Raw genomic sequence first — 19937 nt, 5'->3', positions numbered from 1 at the left:
ACTATTTCCACTAAGATCAGGAACAAGACAAGGTTGCCCACTCTCACCACTATTATTTAACATAGTTTTGGAAGTCTTAGCCACAGCAATCAGAGAAGAAAAAGAAATAAAAGGAATCCAAATCGGAAAAGAAGTAAAGCTGTCACAGTTTGCAGATGACATGATACCCTAAATAGAGAATCCTAAAGATGCTACCAGAAAACTACTAGAGCTCATCAATGAATTTGGTAAAGTAGCAGGATACAAAATTAATTCAGAGAAATCTCTTGCATTCCTCTACACTAATGATGAAAAATCTGAAAGTGAAATTAAGAAAACACTCTCATTTACCATTGCAACACAAAGAATAAAATACCTAGGAATTAACCAACCTAAGGAGACAAAAGACCTGTATGCAGAAAACTATAAGACACTGATGAAAGAAATTAAAGTTGATACATATAGATGGAGAGATATACCATGTCCTTAGACTGGAAGAATCAACACTGTGAAAATTACTATACTACCCAAAGCAGTCTATAGATTCAATGCAATCCCTATCAAACTACCACTGGCATTTTTCACAGAACTAGAAAAAAAAAATTCACAATTTGTATGGAAACACAAAAGACCCTGAATAGCCAAAGCAATCTTGAGAAAGAAAAACAGAGCTGGAGGAATTAGGCTCCCAGACTTCAGACTATATTACAAAGCTACAGTAATCAAGACAGTGTGGTACTGGCACCAAAACAGAAATATAGATCAATGGAGCAGGATAGAAAGCCCAGAGATAAACGCATATGCATATGTTCACCTTATCTTTGATAAAGGAGGCAAGAATATGCAATGGAGAAAAGCAGTCTCTTCAATAAGTGGTTCTGGGAAAACCGGACAGCTACATGTAAATGAATGAAATTAGAACACTATCTAACACCACACAAAAATAATCTCAAAATGGATTAAAGACCTAAATGTAAGGCCAGACACTATCAAACTCTTAGAGGAAAACCTAGGCAGAACACTCTATGAGAGAGTTCCACCTCCTAGAGAAATGAAAATAAAAACAAACAAATGGGACCGAATGAAACTTAAAAGCTTTTGCACAGAAATGGAAACCATAAGCCGAAAAGACAACCCTCAGAATGTGAGAAAATATTTGCAAATGAAGCAACTGACAAAGGATTTATCTCCAAAGTATACAAGCAACTCATGCAGCTCAATATCAAAAAAACAAACAACCCAATCCAAAAATGGGCAGAAGACCTAAATAGACATTTCTCCAAAGAAGATATACAGATTGCCAACAAACACATGAAAGAATGTTCAACATCATTAATCATTAGAGAAATGCAAATCAAAACTACAATGTGATATCATCTCACACCAGTCAGAATGGCCATCATCAAAAAATCTACAAACAATAAATGTTGGAGAGGTTGGGGAGAAAAGGGAACCCTCATACACTGTTGGTGGGAATGTAAATTGATACAGTTACTATTGAGAACAGTATGGAGGTTCCATAAAATACTAAAAATAGAACTACCATAGGACCCAGCAATCCCACTACTGGGCATATACCTTGAGAAAACCATAATTCAAAAAGAGTCATGTATCACAGTGTTCATTGCAGCTCTATTTACAATAACCAGGACATGGAAGCAACCTAAGTGTCCATCAACAGATGAATGGATAAAAAAGATGTGGCACATATATACAATGGTATATTACTAGCCATAAAAATAAATGAAATTGAGTTATTTGTAGTGAGGTGGATGGACCTTGAGCCTGTCATACAGAGTGAAGTAAGTCAGAAAGAGGAAAGCTGTATGCTAACACACATATATGGAATCTAAAAAAAAAAAAAAAGGTCATGAAGAACCTAGGGGCAAGACGGGTATATAGATGCAGACCTACTAGACTTGAGGGCACGGGGATGGGGAAGGGTAAGCTGGGACAAAGTGAGAGAGTGGTAGTGTATATATGGACATATATACACTACCAGATGTAAGATAGATAGGTAGTGGGAAGCAGCCACATAGCACAGGGAGATCAGCTCGTTGCTTTGTGACCAGCTAGAAGGGTGGAACAGGGAGTTTGGGAGGGAGGGAGATGCAAGAGGGAAGAGATATGGGGATATATGTATATGTACAAATGATTCACTTTGTTGTAAAGTAGAAACTAACACTCCATTGCAAAGTAATTAGACTCGAATAAAAATGTTAAAAATAAATAAATAAACACATATATCTATTTAAAAAATTGGTCAACTGTGTGACTTTATAACAAGAAGAATCACTTAGAAACTTCAGGAACGAAGATTTGTGTTACCCACTAATGGCAAAGGGTTCATCAAACTAAGATTCTTGCTAGAGATAAGATCTGGAATGAATATTGGAGAATGAAGGTCATAAATTATAACTACTATGACCAGCTAGAATACTGACCATGATAACCTGAACCTATAGTTCTTCGTTTTGTCCTAGAGTGTACTGCCCATCCTCTCTACACAACCAATTTCTCCTTTAAAGAACATTATAAAAATTTAAATATTTCTTTCTCATCTTTTAGGCTGGATCACAATAGAAAAAAGAAGAAAGAATAAAAAGACTAAATATTAATTAAGATCCTAGACTTGGAGAGTAACAGTCCCTGGCTTGGTTGGAAAATATCTGTGTAGTTGTTGAGGATCTTCTTAGATACTCTTCAGAATTGTTTTCATGATAAAGGACAGAAAGCCAACTTGAAATAACATGAAAATGAGAGAGAGAGGTTAATTGATTACTTCTTGATTCAAGGAGATAAGAGAAGAATAAGAGTTTATTTCTTGTTTCACTCTGGATTCACAGCTATTTCCAGCCCTGGCTCACACTTTATAAAACTAAGAGCAAAGTGGAATGTATACTTTTCTTTGGGATCATTTTAATCATCCTTATGCCCCAGAAGATTATCTCTCAAGTTACTTCTAATGACAGAGAACTAAGATTCACCTAATAATATGTGTTTAGTTCCCAATTCAAGCAACTTTAACAAAACAAACTAGTCTGTCTCTGATTTCTCCTGTTAAATATAAATTGAAAACATATACTTGACAACTCATTGTACATAATCACCAGAATTTCCTGTTTCAAGTCTTAAACAGGGATTATAAATATCAACTAAGAGCAAAGTAATAACTAAAAAGAAAACATTGATGCAAAAGAATTTTTGAATTATGCCTGAATTTTTTGATAGCAAAGATAATACCTACATTCTCATAATTTTTATTTATATATACTTTGCAAACAATCTGTGTAGTGTCTGCTTTTTTAAACAGAATACTTTAAAAGGCCATTTTCATTTATAATTTCTAATCAGTACATGTTATATATGTTAAAAATTCCTTTCTTATTCAGTATAATTAAAATATATTTAACTTTAGCATTGGCACTGTTTCTATAAAGAATCATGGGTAGATATAAGAACATATGTTTAATAAAGATCATATTTTGTTACCTCAATATTATCATTTTCCATTCCTCATATTACATTAATTTAGGAAAGAATAGAGTAATTTATATGCCCTATTTAATTCGACATAAAAACCTACATTTATGCCAAGAATTATTTTATATTTAAAGTAATAGTCTGTGTTAACTGTGCCACAGTTTTACAGACAGTTTCCTTAGTTTAATAAAATAATAGATTACTTAACTGCTTTTGGCTTTTGGCTTTTTAATTCCTTAGCTTTGCCCAGAAACAAGACTGCATCTTTGCCTTTTGTTGATATTGTGGCCTAAGCTCATTATCATGTGAATATCTGGTTATTGTTTTATAAATGTTCATTTTTCAGAAGCTCACTTTTTTTTTCTTTCTTAGAACAGTAGACTTTACAGTAGCCACACTCATTATCATCATGTGGCAGTACTGCTCTTCCTCTGCTTTTGCTGCTTTAAAAATTAATGCACTGTTATTTTCTGAATACTGCATAAGCTGCTTATGAGTACATTATGCTATCAAGCAAGCACATGCAGAAAAGCTTCCTCAACTGTTATTCTTTCAATGAAAATACAGCTGGTTCTGCTTCAAAGGCACATCTTTTCACCTGCAAATGGACTTGCTCCTACACTTATTCCTCAATTCATTGTCTTTTATTTGTGTCTGGAAATATTTAATTGCCTTTAATTAGAAAAAAGTAAATTCAGTGCTTTAATCTTGCGAACACATTCAATCATAATTCTGTCTAGGATGAATACCAAGTTCTATTCACTGTCTGATCTCTATAACAAAGATATATAATTTATTGTCCATTTATATAGACCACACCAATTAAGATACAATAGAAAAGTGAAGAGATAAGAGTCAAAATATTTGAAAAGAAAAATTTGCAATCTAAATTTAATTACTCAACTGAATTATTGGAAGATGAGTTATTTACAACATGTCAAAAATACTGACAAATAATAAAATTTGCTAATCAACAATAAAGACTTTTATATTTCCTACAACGTCTTTAGAATAATTTCTCAACTGCTTCAAATCCCTCCTCCATTCCTTAAAAAGCAAAATGCTATTTGAAATCTTACTTTTCTCATATTACCATAATTACACGTAAAAGAACAATACTATTTGGCATATAAAGTAATTTTCCAACTACTATATGAACACAATTTTTAGTTACTATATTACAAACTACAAATAACTATAGAAAACGCTTTGCAAAAGCAAGGTTCAATAGTCTTTCTTATGGAACTCTATAGCAAGCTCCAGTAGCTATGCCAGTAAACAAAAAGTCTGCATTTTGATAGCTGCAAGATGAATAAAATCACAAATTGCGTGGTCACAGGCAAAATATAATTAAAATTTTAATCCATCAAGTTGATAAAAAGAAAATTATTACAAAACCAGGAACACAATAAAAAATACAGATCTAATGGACTCTCATCAGCATTGTACACTTTTATACTTACTTAGTCATACAAAATGATGCCATATATTTACCTAGAAAAAGGAGGTATCTATAAAAGTAAATTTGAAAATAGTATTTTTCTTAAAATTATTGAGGGATATCTGGGCTATAGAGAGGAAGCTGGTAAATTAATCCTCAGAAACAAAAATCTCACACAAACTTTTAAAATCATGTCATAGAGGCAACTCAAACAATGATAATTTTTCAGTGCTTGCACAGAACAACTTAACATTAATCATACATTGTAAAGGACACATCACCATTTAACAGCACGTTAAGTCATTAAGTACTAAGAAACAAGTACTTTACTTTGGGTTTCTACAAAGATAATGCAACAAGTTGCTTATGAGATATAACTTCCCAGAAAAATACATTAAAAATGTTAACCAAGCAACAATTTAATATATGGAGAGCAACTTATACATGTAGGGGAGCAAAATTTGCCACCCCAAAATGTCTCTTTGGCATGCAGATTATTTTGAGCTTAAAACAATCAAGGCCCAAAAAGACTCAGGAAGAAACTTTGACCTTCTCCTGTTTAAAAAATTTAGGTAGCTTGTTCTAAAAATAGAGCTATCACCAGAGATATCTGCAAGAATAGGGGCTGGGTGTGGTGGGTGAAACTCATCAGTGCCTACAGATCACAGTGAACTCTGTGTTTAATTATCTCTGCAGGGCCCAGCAAACATTTGCTTACCAAAAGTTTGCTTCCATCTGCAATGTGAATTACCTTCTTTTCCTTTAAAATTCCAAACTACTACCCCCAAGTCCTCCTTTATTTTTAGCTGAAGATGGTATTTAAGGTGAGGGTTTCAGCCATTTTGGTGAGTTAATCAGTTTTTCCTGGGTCTCTCTTATGTATACATGTTATTTAAACTTTTGTTTGATTTTTCTCCTATTAATTTGTCTCATATCAATTTAATTCTTAGACCAGCCAGAAGAACCTAGAAAGATACAGGAAAGTTTCTTCCTCCCCAACAGAGGGAAATGTAGTTAAGTAAAAGGTATTATAAAGTATCTCAATCTTTAGTTTGTATTTAACCACCACTTCCCCCACCCCCAAAAAAATCAACAAACATTTTTTTAAGTAGCTGCTATGTGTAAAGTGGCCTTGGGGATACAGAGATAAAATTAAAGGAAAACAACAAAAAGTATCACACAGAAGATAAGAAACAAACTCCAGAAAAATTACATAACAGCATATATCAATAAGTTTTCAAGTTAGTTAAAGATACTGCTTATTATTTCAAGAGAGATTACAAAACAATAAATAATATAAACAGTAGGTTAAACAAAGGGCATATAGAATTTTAATTACCTAAGAATTAGGGAGATTGTTTTATTGATTATTTTAACAAATAATTATTAAGTACCTTCTATCATGAGGGATGATCATTAAGGATGCAAAAATTAGATAGAGCTTCTGCCTGCAAAAATGTTTAAGTCCTAGTAGGTACAAATAAAAATATAAATACTTAAACAAGGTAGAAAGGAAGTGGTATGTGCAATCAGCAAAGTTAAATGTTAAAAGGACTTCCAGTTCTGAAAACATGGTAGAGTGGGCTGAGATGGACCCTTCTCTGATATAAGTACATAGAAACAGTAGGAAAAAACAAACAAACAGACAAACATTCTATAAAGCTCTTAATATTAGATGTACACATATTTACATACACACATACATACATATATTTATAATAAAATAAAGGAAATAGAGAAAATGTTCAAATGCCAGAAACAAGGAAAAAACTCAAAACAAGACAGCTAGTTCCAGCTAATGTCCTAGTGGCCCTGGTTGCAGAAGTCGGGGTGGTCATATTAGTGCCTGTATTAGATGTCAAGAGGCTTGGCTATTAGATTTTAAAGGCCCAGGTCTGTATAGTGCCACTGTGAGATATATGGATAAAGTTGAGGTTCTCAAAGCACTGACCAAAACATACAAAAAATAATTCTGTGCTTGTTAGGAGAAATAGCAAGGGATCTTTCTGCTTCCTCTAAGCTCTGGGTGTGGAAGAGAGATGTGTCTCCTGTGGGAAATACAAATCTTAATACCGTTAGACCCAGAACAAGGTATGAGGTCCAAATTGTGGGAATCCTAGGCCAAGAAATAAGTCCAAAATAATAGTCCAAAATCTATAAAATCCCCATTGTCAATAAATAAATAGAACACTGTTCCATAAGAATATTTCATAATTCAGACTGCTGGGACTCTCACAGAGGGAGAAAACAGAAACAAAAACAAACCTCTGTTGAAGCTGAATACATACACACAAACTCAGAACCATAAAGCACAGAGAGATCAAAAAAAAAGAAAGAAAAAGAAGAAAACAGCATGACCTAGAATAAATAAGCCAATACAACAAATGGGGAAGTTGGTACCATAAGAAGAAGGAATAATTTAAAAAATCTGAAAGAATATATAAAATTGCTACTTAAAATAATTAAAGAGGAAAAAATTAAGGAACAGAATAAAAACAGAATGAGTTTTTAAATGATTAAATAGACTTTTTACCCAGGACAAAAAAAAAGGTCACTGAAATGATACATCTATGGGTGCAAGATAAACATAGTAATAAATAAATGAGAGAGGGAAAAAGAATTTGTGAATGCTAGTCAAAGGGAAGGTAGATCTGAGAAGTAACCCAGAGTAGGACAGAGATATGAAATATAAAAGTGATTTTAAGAGATATGGATGCTATAATGTGAAGACTGAACTTATATATAATAGGAATTCCAGAAGGAGAGATTAGAGAGGATAGTCATTATCAAAAAAAATCAGAGATTGAAGTCCTTCTGAAACTAAAGAAAGACGAGAATCCACAGGATGAAGAATCACAGCAATTCTGAAGCCCACCCCCTTTTTTTCTTTTTACCAATAAAAATAAATATTTGCATTAAATTAAAGTTGAAAAATATGTTAAAAAATTCTTAATGACAGGAAAAAAAATACACCAAAAAGAAATGACAATTAGACTAATGGATGAGTTCTCATCAGAAACACCTGAAACAATAATTCAAGTGTGAGTACAATGTAACAACAATATTGTCTTTTAAGCAGAGACAGAGGAATTTTTCCCTAATAGATATTTGCATTCAGGCAAAAGGAACAAGGAAACTTCACCAGGAGGAAGATGTAAAATATAAGAGGTAGTGGTTAGTAAAGAGAGCAAACATAAAGTTAGATCTAAGTAATTATTGGTGATTAAAAAGTTAAAAATAATAATTATTATCCTGTTGAAAACAAGAGAGAAAGTAATACACACAACAACAAGAACAACAGGAAAAAGTAATCAGATATAAAGAGTTAAAAATCTTTATATTGTTTAGGATAAATAAAAGTATTGATACACTTCAGTTTTCACTAGGTCAAATATACCAGATAACATTTGATGGAAGAAAAAATAAAACAAACAAAAAAACAAAAAAGAAAATAGAGAAAGAAATGAAAAGTAAAACTAAAATTTGAAGGAAAAAAGAAAAAAAGACAATCCAATTTTTTTTTGGAAAGAAGGTTAGGGTAGAGATTAGCAAGGAAAAACTGCCACAGATAAAAAATACAAAATAAAATTGTGGAAATATATTTAGATTTTTTTCACAGTAAATAATATACGATTAAATTTGCTTGCCCCAAAACAAAGATTCTTAGGCTGTATCAAAATCATAAAATATAACATTAAAGTCTAGATGAAAGTAAAAGGGTAGGAACAAAAATGTCAATCAGAATACTAAACAAAAGAAAGGTCATTACCAACATTAATTTAAGACAAAAAAAGATTTTCTGAAGAAAAATAATAGCACTTTATAAAGGCCAGGATTTAATAGAAAAGGGGGAATAATTATCAGAAATATATACCAATTTAGAAATGCTATGCAACAAAAACATAACCTCAAAATATACACAGTAAAAAATGACAGAATTACAAAAATTGACAGCTTCATGGAATTAGTGAGAATATTTCAATTATTCTTTCTCACAGAATGACAGCTCATACATTCATATTAAGTACAAAATAGATTTGAACACCACAGTTAATATAAGCAGTACTGCATCCCAATATTAGAGGATACCTATCCCTTGTAAGCACAGAGAGAATGTTAACAAAATTGACCATATATATAGTAAGCAATAGAGAAGAGCTTAATATCAAAAAGTAACATTATTCTAAAAACATTTTCTGAACAGAAAACAATAGGTTAAAAATCAATTTGAAATATATATATATGTGTATATATATACACATAGTTGACCCTTGAACAACATGGGTTTGAACCATGCAGGTCCACTTTTAGAAAGATTTTTTTTCCCGTAAATACAGACAGTACCACACAATTCAAGGTTGGCTGAATCCATAGATGCAGAGCCATTAATACAAAGGTCAACTATGGGACTTGAACATCCATGGATTTTGGTACCTTCAGAGGGTCCTGGAACCAATCCCTGGCAGATACTGAGGGATAACTGTATATAACTCAAGAAAGCTCTAAAATAATATAATAGAGCCAATAATGTAGTGAAGAAAACTGATCCATTAAATGAATACATTAGTAAAAAAAAATGTTTGTAAAGCAAATAGCAAAGAATTCAACTCAAATAATTATAAAAGAAAGAGACAAGTTAAAGAATTACAATGAAGGAAATCAGAGACAACACTAGAATTATGGAAAAGGAAATAATAAAATCTAGTAACAAAAGCTAATTCTTTAAGATGTCTAAAAAATTTAAACAAATCTCGAGTGATGAAAAAAGAGATAGAGTAAAATTAAATAACATCAATTAAAAATAGAAATTACAGTTATAATTTTAAAATATTAAAAGAATTTTATGCATAACTGTTTATGAATATATTCTATATTTTCCATTCAACTTTATCACTGAATATGTTACCCAAATTGGCTGAAAATATAGATCTATTAACTGATGGAAAAAAAAGGTAGTTAAAAGTCTACTCACCTAAAAAGCTTCAGACAGGGGTTTTGCTAGGGAGTTTTATAAACATTCCAGAAAGTCATATTTTCAAATTTATATAACCTATCCTGGAGCATATAAAAAAGATATTTCTCCAATTCATTATAGAAATCTTATATGACTCTGAAACTAAAACTGAACAAAGGTGGTAAGAGAATGGAAAGTTGGTGCCAATTTCATGCATGAAGAAGGATGTTAAAAAAATCTTAAATTATTAGTAAACTAAATTCAGCTGTGTATTAAAAAATATCAAGACAAAGTAGGATATATATCAGTATATATCAGTAATGCAAGGATAGTTTAACATTTGAAAATCTATAAATACAATTTGCCAAAATAACAAAAATATCCTTCCAACAGATACAGAAAAACTTCAATAAAATTCAACATACTTTATTATTTTAAAAAAGAAAAACAAACTCTTAGCAAACTAAGAACAAAGGGGAATTTCCTTAGTCCAACAAGTATGTACCAAAATCCTAGAGCTGTATTATACATAATGGCAAAATGATTGAAGTGTTTTCTTAAAAGTCAGTAATTTATATCCAATACTTGAAAAACACAACATAACAAGATATGAAAGATAAAATAAAAAGGTTAAAAAAATTTAATTATGCCTATTAGAAAGTCAAGAGAAATTACAAATTATTATTACTCTAATAAAATGCAGTCAGGTTGCTTAGTACAAGATTAATAATTAAAATTCATTACCATGTTTATATAGCAGCAAGAACCAATTACAAAATATAATTCTATATTAGCAAAAAAAATATGCAATAATAGCAAATAAATTATGTATCACTTCTGTTTAGCTCAAAAATACTCAATAACTTTATAAAGAAAATAATAAAAATTTATTGAATTTACCAGCCATATGATAATTTCAAAAGATAAAATTGATATGAATTTTCACATATAAAGACATAAATTCTCCACGAAGTAATCTACAAATCCCATGGAATTCAAATTTGACTACCAGTGGCCTTTTTCATGACTATTTAAAGTTAATTTTAAAATTCACATGAGCAGATAGAGGACCAAGAGTAGTTGAGACAAGTTTTAAAAACAACAAATAAGGGTGAGGATTTGTCCTACCATTTTAAAGACTATAAAAATAAAGTATAAAAGTATAAAAGCTATAGTAACTAAACAAGTAAGGTATTTCCAAAGCAAGAAGCAAATTGGATAATGGAATAAAGTAACAGAGAATTATTATCAGTATAAATAAAGAAATGAAACAATGCAATGAGAGAAAAACAACTCAGTAGATTTCATTCAGCTTCATCCCAGGATGTTAAACAAATTGGTTCAAGAAAATATAGATCTATTAACAGATGAAAAAAAAAAAAAGAATGAAAGAAAAGAATAGTAGTTTAGTCTACTCACACACAAAAAAAGAAAAAGAAAAATGGCAGCAATAGAATTGTCAAAGAGAGAAATCAAAAGATCAACAAATATATTAGATGATTAATCTTAGTAAGTAATAAAATGAAAACTAAAATAAGAATGAATACAATTTCATGTGTATGAGATTGGCAAAAATTTTAAGTCTAAGAAGTAACAAAGAATATGGAGAAATTGACATTTTACATCATTTCTCTGACTGTAAAATAGTGAGTGCATCCACTTTAGACAGTAATTTACCAGCATTTAGTAAAGCTGAAAATGCACCTTTCTATTGTACAGCAATAGAATATCTGGTATTTGCCAGAAATGAGAGAAAAAGAATGAAACTGGGGTAATATTTTCAGGAAACAATGGATAAGAATTTTCAAGAACATATTTTAAAAAATGAATCTACAACAACAGGAAGCCCAGTAAACCCCAAATAGGATAAATGAAGTCAAACCTATACTTAGACTTATCTTAGTGAAACTGCAGAAATCCAAAGACACATAAAATCTTAAAAGGAGGTTAAAAAAAAAAGATTGATTATTTTTAAAGAAGTAACATTTAGATTGAGTTCCTAGGAGTAAAAATAATAGACAAAATGCAAAGGAGTGATATTTTCATATATTGAAAGAACACACAATGAAATAAAAACAAAACCTTCCAAATTCAAATTCTATAGCCAGAGATAACATATTTCAGAAATAATGGTATATCAATATCACTTTTTAAAAAAAGAAACTGAGAAATTGCCACAAGCAGGCATATATTCTAGGAAATTCTAAAAAATGATGTCTACCAGGCACAAAAGAAAATGATTTTAGATAGAAGGTCTGGGACATAAAACAGAATTAGGAATAGAGGAAACAGTAAATACGTATACCATTATATACAAATTTTTAGTGAATAAACTACAGTAATAACATTAGGATTTTTAAAAATATAGAGAGAATTAAGAAATACCAGAATTTATTTTGGACATTGTATCTCTAAATTATGAGCAGAGTTTCCTCAGTCAGTCATAATAGCCATAGTGCTATTATACTGCCAATTCCATGAACTCAGATCTTATGACTTAATTATTTTTGCATCTGCCAGTACCTAATATTGTCTTTGGCCCCAAGGAAGCAGTATAGTGAAGGGATTCTGTGGTCGGTTTCTTGGAATGGAGTCCTGGCTCTACCTCTTACCAAATGTAGCACCTTGAGAAATTTCTTTAACCCATCTGTGCTGTATTTTCCTGATCTGTAAAAAATGAAGCTCCTATAGGACTACTATGAGGATGAAATAAGATGTGCGTGGCACAAGATGCCTATAATACCTCTGTTATATAAGAAAATAGGAATTTATAAGTAAATTAGTTATAATTTTTATATGATTTACCTAGCACATGTATTATTTGGCCTCATATATTTAATATCTATTTATAAAATATCTTAATTATGTTAGAAGTTTTAAAAATTCTATTCTTTTTCAATTTTGAAATAATTTATCTCTAGAATAATACATGTAATATTAGCCAGTCTCACACTATCTATTTTTAAAACATTATTTCTGAAGAAATTTAAGGCCCAAACCAATTTATTTCCCTTTGCAGTCAGCAATATTTCAGAATATTCAGTTTTTCTTAGTATACTGCCTTAAAAGTGAGAAGGGTATTCCATCTCAGTTCTCTACACATTTCAAGATCATGATACAGTAATTAACGTAGTGTCCATTTAATGTGAAAATTCTCTATCTACGAGGCGTTTCCAGTCACAGTGTCAGCTCATTTGATTCTTACCTGAGCAAAGACTATTGTAAGAAAGGCTTTTTGTGAAAGCCATTAATCACTGTCATTTACTACATAATTTAAAAGGCAAAACTTTTAGTGGAAGACAAATATTAAACAATGATACTGAAATCATCATTCAAAAATGGCACTAGTTTTGCCATGTACAGTCACTGACTGACCATACAAAAATTACATAAATAAATGAGATTTAGTAACAAGTGAACACTGAACACATACAACGCCTCTATTCATTGTGAAACTTTATTAGCAATCTAAATTAGCTTACTAACAGCTTGAATACTAAAAGAAAAACACTGTGATACTCAGTTTATTTGCTATTTGTACTTTGTTTTTTTACCATCAATACTGAAATATCTTCTTAAAATAATTCTAGTTGCTTTATTCCCTCCTCACATTTTGGATCATATCTGGGAAAATGTCTACATAGAACTCCATGTAAGGAAGACAGTGTCGGTGATAGACCATCTATCATCATTAGTATGAGTTGAGGCTTCTGGTACTTTCTAACTCTGACGCATTAAGTGAGAAAAAAAAATCCTTGAGAAAATTCTCGCATTAGTTAATATCCTAATTAATTAACTAATTAATATATTTTCTATTTCGTTTTTTTCTCTGTCTTTACAAAATCTTACATATTATTATTATTACTTACATAATATTACTATATTATTCTATAGTATATACATGAAAATCTAAACACTGCAGTGCATTATCCTTAAAAAGAGTAAACAAAAGTATACCCTTGCTATTTTAATTTTAGTATATTTTGTTTGATCATGATTACTGTATTTGCAAAGTTTACCCAGGATAACTCATGTCCATGCAACACTCTACTTTATAAACTGCTCTAACACTTTTTATGGATCTCACAAGCATCCTGTGAGAAGGGTAGATCTTGTGCCTGCTTATATTTTCAAGAGGAAGTGAAACAGGAAAGAGAACTCTATACGGGAACATAATGCATAACACAGAATCCTCAGAACAATTTAGTATAAGAAGAAGGCTGAGACTTTACAATTATATTACTTTCTCTGTCTTATTCTTTCTTGGCTCTTACATATATGAATGGAACTAAATCAAAGGAAAGATATGCAATGTTTATAGAACAGAATACTTTAGATTTTTAGGGTGTCTATTCTCAAAAATTGATCATTAGATATAATTCAATTTCAATAAAAATCTTAGCTGATGCTTTATTTTATTTTTCTGTCATCAGTGATGATAGAAATCAGAACAGTGGTTGCATATGGGGGGTGTGGGTAAGGACTGACTAGAACTATCTGAGAAGATGGAAATGTTCTATATTTTGATTGGCATATGTGGTTACATGGATATATACACTTGTCAAAATTCTAAGAATTGTTTATTTAAGAGTTGGATGTGGATTGATCCCCAATATGGTTATTCTTTATTTATGTGGTTTAGCACATCCCATCTGATCAAACTTCAATCTGGTAAGTCAGTCCTTCTGTTTAAACACATAAGTAATATAACAACCCACACTATTTACTCATGCTGCATCCTATAAGTGAAGGAAGATATATACAAAAGAAATCAAATATAATAAACCTTCTCCTAAGAAATAATATAGTCAGAAATACTGTTTTTTAATTTGCATTATCCATCAGTTAGGTGAGTTAAATCTTTCATAAGATTCTTTTGATTGCATTTTTTGTTGTAATAGTTGTTTGGTTTTGTTTGTGTATTTTGATTTCCTCTTTTATGAATTGCCTGCTCATATTTTTTGCCCATTTTACTATTGGATTTCCAGATTATTTTATTTATAGTAGGGCTTTATTTTTCTACATGTAAATTTTTAATTGGTTACATATTTTAAATATTTTTCACTTTGCTTTCATCTCCTTTGTTTTGCAGAAACATCTTTTCCCTTATGGAGTGTACCTTATGTATCATATTTATAAAACAGGTATATACTCTATTATTATCAATTACTTCTACTTATTTTCTGACTTGTATTGTAACTTCTTTGTTTATCTGTCAGTTATTTAGAAGAGGTTTTATTATTATTATTATTATTTTAATTTCCAAAAGAATGGGAACAGGTGGCAAAAGGAAGGAACATGTAAGAAGAGAGGGTAGCAGGTGGGGAAGGGGAAGTTAACTTTTTGGCTTCCAATTGATTTCTAATTTACTACACTTTGTTCAAAGTTGTGGTTGCAGGATATTGATTCTTTAAAATTGAGGGGACTTGGTTTGTGACGTAGTATGGAGGTAATTTTTTGTAAATACTCCATGCATCCTTGAAAAGATTGGGTAGGAAATCCTGTACCTAGAGCATAGTCTAAAACAGGGAAGCTTCCTGTTATCTTCCTTTGCTGTTGACTGGACTTTCCTCTAGTTCACCATTTTACTAAGTTAAAATTTTAATAGAGAATTTTGAGGTTATCACATTATTGCCACTAAGAGTCAAAAGAATTGAAAGGTTTTATAAGGATAAAAATAAATAATTAAACAGATGTTAATATTAAAAATACTGATTATACACAAGCACCTTGCCTTAAGAATAACAATAAAAGTATTTTTGCTTTACCAAATTAATAAAATCTAAAAGAGCTTTGAAAAATCATAAGTACAAAAAAGGTATTTCTTCAGAGGTAAACAGGGCTGCACTGATTTTTCTTCCTTAAAAATTCTGTGCAGTCCTTTGTTATTCATATTCTGTGCATCATATGTATTAGGGAAAAGTTATTTTCTTAATATCACACATAATTGCTTTTTTTCTTCATCTGAATTCACAAGAATGTATCAAAGGGAATTCATTGCTTACCAATTTGCTTTCTGTACTGATCAACAGGAAGTTTTATAGTGGAGGCATCTTTTCTTCCCATCTTTGATCTCCAAAGTGCCTGCTGCAAAGAAAGAAAATAATTATGATGAAGTCCTAAAAAATCAAAAGAACTATCTACAAACTTCAGAAATAATTTATTTCACAAAATCCATTTTTAAAGCAACAGGTAAAAATGCATTTGACTTATTCCCATTAGATATTGGTAAAGAATATAAAATTCGAGAGATCTTCAAGATGGCAGAGGAGTAAGACGTGGAGATCACCTTCCTCCCGACAAATACATCAGAAATACATCTACATGTGGAACAACTCCTACAGGACACCTACTGAATGCCGGCAGAAGACCTCAGACTTCCCAAAAGGCAAGAAACTCCCCACGTACCTAGATAAGGCAAAAGAAAAAAGTAAAAACAGAGACAAAAGGATAGGGATGGGACCTGCACCAGTGGGAGGGAGCTGTGAAGGAGGAAAGGTTTCCACACACTAGGAAGGCCCTTCGTGGGTGGAGACTGCAGGTGGCAGAGGGGGGAAGCTTCGGAGCCATGGAGGACAGCACAGCAACATGGGTGCAGAGGACAAAGCAGAGAGATTACCACACAGAGGATCATTGCCGATCAGCACTCACCAGCCCCAGAGACTTGTCTGCTCACCCACAGGGGCAGGTGGCGGCTGGGAGCTGACGCTTGGGCTTCAGAGGTCAGATCCCAGGGAGAGGACTGGGGTTGGCTGCATGAATACAGCCTGAAAGGGGCTAATGCACCACAGCTAGCCAGGAGGGAGTCCAGGAAAAAGTCTGGAACTGCCTAAGAGGCAAGAGACCAATGTTTTGGCGTGAGCAAGGAGAGGGGAATCAGAGCACAGCCTAAATGAGATCCAGAGATGGGCACAAGCCGTGGCTATCAGCACAGTCACCAGAGTCGGGCATGAGATGCTAAGGCTGCTGCTACAGCCACCAAGAAGTCTGTGTGCAAGCAGAGGTCACGATCCACCCCTCCTCTTCTGGTAGCCTGTGCAGCCCACCACTGCCAGGGTCCCATGATCCAGGGACAACTTCCCTGGGAGAACACACAGTGAACCTCAGGCTGTTGCAATGTCACATTGGCCTCTGCCCCACATTACATACCCCTCCCTCTCCCTGGCCTGAATGAGCCAGAGCCCCCAAATAAGCTGCTACTTTAACCCCGTCCTGTCTAAGGGAACAACAGATGCCCTCAGGCGACCTACACAGAGAGGCAGGGCCAAATCCAAAGCTGAAGCCAGGAGCTGTGTGAACAAAGAAGAGAAAGGGAAATTTCTCCCAGCAGCCTCAGGAGCAGCTGATTAAAACTCCACAATCAACTTGATGTACCCTGCATCTCTGGAATACCTGAATAGAGAACGAATCATCCCAAAATTGAGGTGGTAAACTTCGGGAGCAACTGTAGACTTGGGATTTGATTTCTGCATCTAATTTGTTTCTGATTTTATGTTTATCTTAGTTTAGCATTTTATGTTTATCTTAGTTTAGTATTTAGAGTTTATTGTCATTGGTAGATTTGTTTATTGATTTGGTTGCTCGCTTCCTATTTCTTTATATATATATATATTTTTTCCCCTTTTTCTCTTTTGGTCAGTGTGTATGTGTATGCTTCTTTGTGTGATTTTGTCTGTATAGCTTGGCTTTTAACATTATCCTAGGGTTCTGCCTGTCTGGATCTTTTTGATTGTTTTCTTTGGTTTTTGTATAATGTTTAGTGCTTATTATCATTGGTGGATTTGTTTTTGGGTTTGGTTGCTCTCTTCTTTCTTTCTTTCTTTTTATTACTTTTAATTTTTATTTTACTTTTAATAATTTTTAAAATTTATTTTATTTTATTCAGTTTTCTTTCTTTTTTACTCCCTTTTCTTCAGAGCTCTGTGGCTGACAAGGTCTTGGTGCTCCGGCTAGGTGTCAGGCCTGTGTCTCTGAGGTGGGAGTGCTGAGATCAGGACATTGGTCCACCAGAGACCTCCCAGTTCCACATAAAATCAAATGGCAAAAGCTCTCCCCGAGATCTCCATCTCAATGCTAAGACCCAGCTCCACTCAACAAACAGCAAGCTGGACATGCTATGCCAAACAATCAGCAAGACAGGAACAAAATCATACCCATTAGCAGAGAGGTTTAGTAAAATCATAATAAGGTCAAAGTCACCTCTGAACACACCACTGGACATGGTACTGCCCACCAGAAAGACAAGATCCAGCCTCAACCACCAAACATAGGCACCAGTCCCCTCCACCAGGAAGCCTACACAACCCACTGAACCAACCTTAGCCACTGCAGGCAGACACTAAAAACAATGGAAACAACGAATGTGCACCTGCGAAAAGGAGACCCCAAACACAGTAAGTGAAGCAAAATGAGAAGACAGAGAAACACACAACAGATGAAGGAGCAAGTTAAAAACCAACCAGAGCAAACAAATGAAGAGGAAACAGGCAGTCTACCTGAAAAAGAATTCAGAGTAATGATAGTAAAGAGGATCCAAAATTTTGGAAATAGAATGGAGAAAATACAAGAAACGTTTAACAAGTACCTAGAAGAACTAAAGAGCAAACAAATAATGATGAACTACACAATGAATGAAATTAAAAATTCTCTAGAAGGAATCAATAGTAGAATAACTGAGGCAGAAGAACGGATAAGTGACCTGAAAAATAAAATAGTGGAAATAACTACCGCAGAGCAGAATAAAGAAAAAAGAATGAAAAGAATTGAGGTCAATCTCAGAGACCTCTGGGACAACATTAAATGCACCAACATTTGAATTATAGAGATCTCAGAATAAGAAGAGAAAAAGAAAGGGACTGAGAAAATATTTGAAAAGATTATAGTTGAAAACTTTCCTAATATGGGAAAGGAAATAGTCAATAAGGTGCACTTCGCACAGAGAGTCCCATACAGGATAAATCAAAGGAGAAAAGGGCCAAGACAAATATTAATCAAACTATCAAAAATTAAATACAAAGAAAAAATATTAAAACCAGCAAGGAAAAACAACAAATAGCATACAAGGGAATCCACATAAGGTTAACAGCTGATATTTCAGCAGAAACTCTGCAAAGCAGAAGGGTGTGGCAGGACATATTTAAAGTGATGAGAGGGAAAAACCTACAACCAAGATTACTCTATCCAGCAAGGATCTCATTCAGATTTTAGGGGGAAATTAAAATATTTACAGAAAAGCAAAAACAAAGAGAATTCAGCATCACCAAACCAGGTTAACAACAAATGCTAAACGAGCTTCTCTAGGCAGGAAACATAAGAGAAGGAAAAGACCTATAATAACAAACCCAAAACAATTAAGAAAATGGTAATGGGAACATACATATCGATAATTACCTTAAAAGTAAATGGATTAAATGCTCCAAACAAAAGACATAGACTGGCTGAATGGATACAAAAACAAATACGCATATATATGCTGTCTACAAGAGACCCACTTCACACCTAGGGACACACACAAACTGAAAGTGAGGGGATGGAAAAAGATATTCCATGCAAATGGAAATCAAAAGAATCTAGAGTAGCAATTCTCATATCAAACAAAATAGACTTTAAAATAAGGGCTATTACAAGATAAAAAGAAGGACACTACATAATGATCAAGGGATCAATCCAAGAAGATATAACAATTGTAAATATTTATGCACCCAACATAGGAGCACCTCAATACATAAGGCAAATGCTAACAGCCAAAAAAGGGGAAATCGACAGTAACACATTCACAGTAGGGGACTTTAACACCCCTCTTTCACCAATGGACAGATCATCCAAAATGAAAATAAATAAGGAAACACAAGCTTTAAATGATACATTAAACAAGATGGACTTAATTGATATTTATAGGACATTCCAGCCAAAAACAACAGAATACAATTTCTTCTCAAGTGCTCATGGAACATTCTCCAGGATAGGTCATATCTTCATTCACAAATCAAGCCTTCATTCACAAATCAAGAAAACTGAAATCATATCAAGTATCTTTTCTGATGACAACACTGTGAGACTAGATATCAATTACGGAAAAAA

The 19937-nt window shown here is 32.7% G+C and overlaps 1 protein-coding gene across 10 annotated transcripts in view; it reads right to left on the bottom strand.

Moving 5' to 3' along the window:
- The window catches only part of TRIQK (triple QxxK/R motif containing), a 93519-nt gene that overhangs the window by 24644 nt on the left and 48938 nt on the right, over nucleotides 1–19937 (bottom strand). For 8 of the 10 annotated variants that reach the window (XM_067711789.1, XM_067711788.1, XM_067711787.1 and 5 more), the window contains one exon: nucleotides 15863–15944. In XM_067711789.1, coding sequence (XP_067567890.1) covers nucleotides 15863–15923 — 61 coding nt within the window. In that variant the 5' untranslated portion in view covers nucleotides 15924–15944. Of the gene's footprint in view, nucleotides 1–15862; nucleotides 15945–16210; nucleotides 16266–19937 lie in introns of all 10 variants that reach the window. The other 2 variants (XM_067711792.1, XM_067711791.1) reach the window with 2 other exon arrangements.

The sequence above is a fragment of the Pseudorca crassidens genome, chromosome 17, assembly GCF_039906515.1.
Source record: "Pseudorca crassidens isolate mPseCra1 chromosome 17, mPseCra1.hap1, whole genome shotgun sequence".
In the NCBI taxonomy this organism is placed as follows: Eukaryota; Metazoa; Chordata; class Mammalia; order Artiodactyla; family Delphinidae; genus Pseudorca; species Pseudorca crassidens.
The sequence above is the reverse complement of the archived record's forward strand: the minus strand, read 5'-3'. Positions and strand labels throughout refer to the sequence as shown.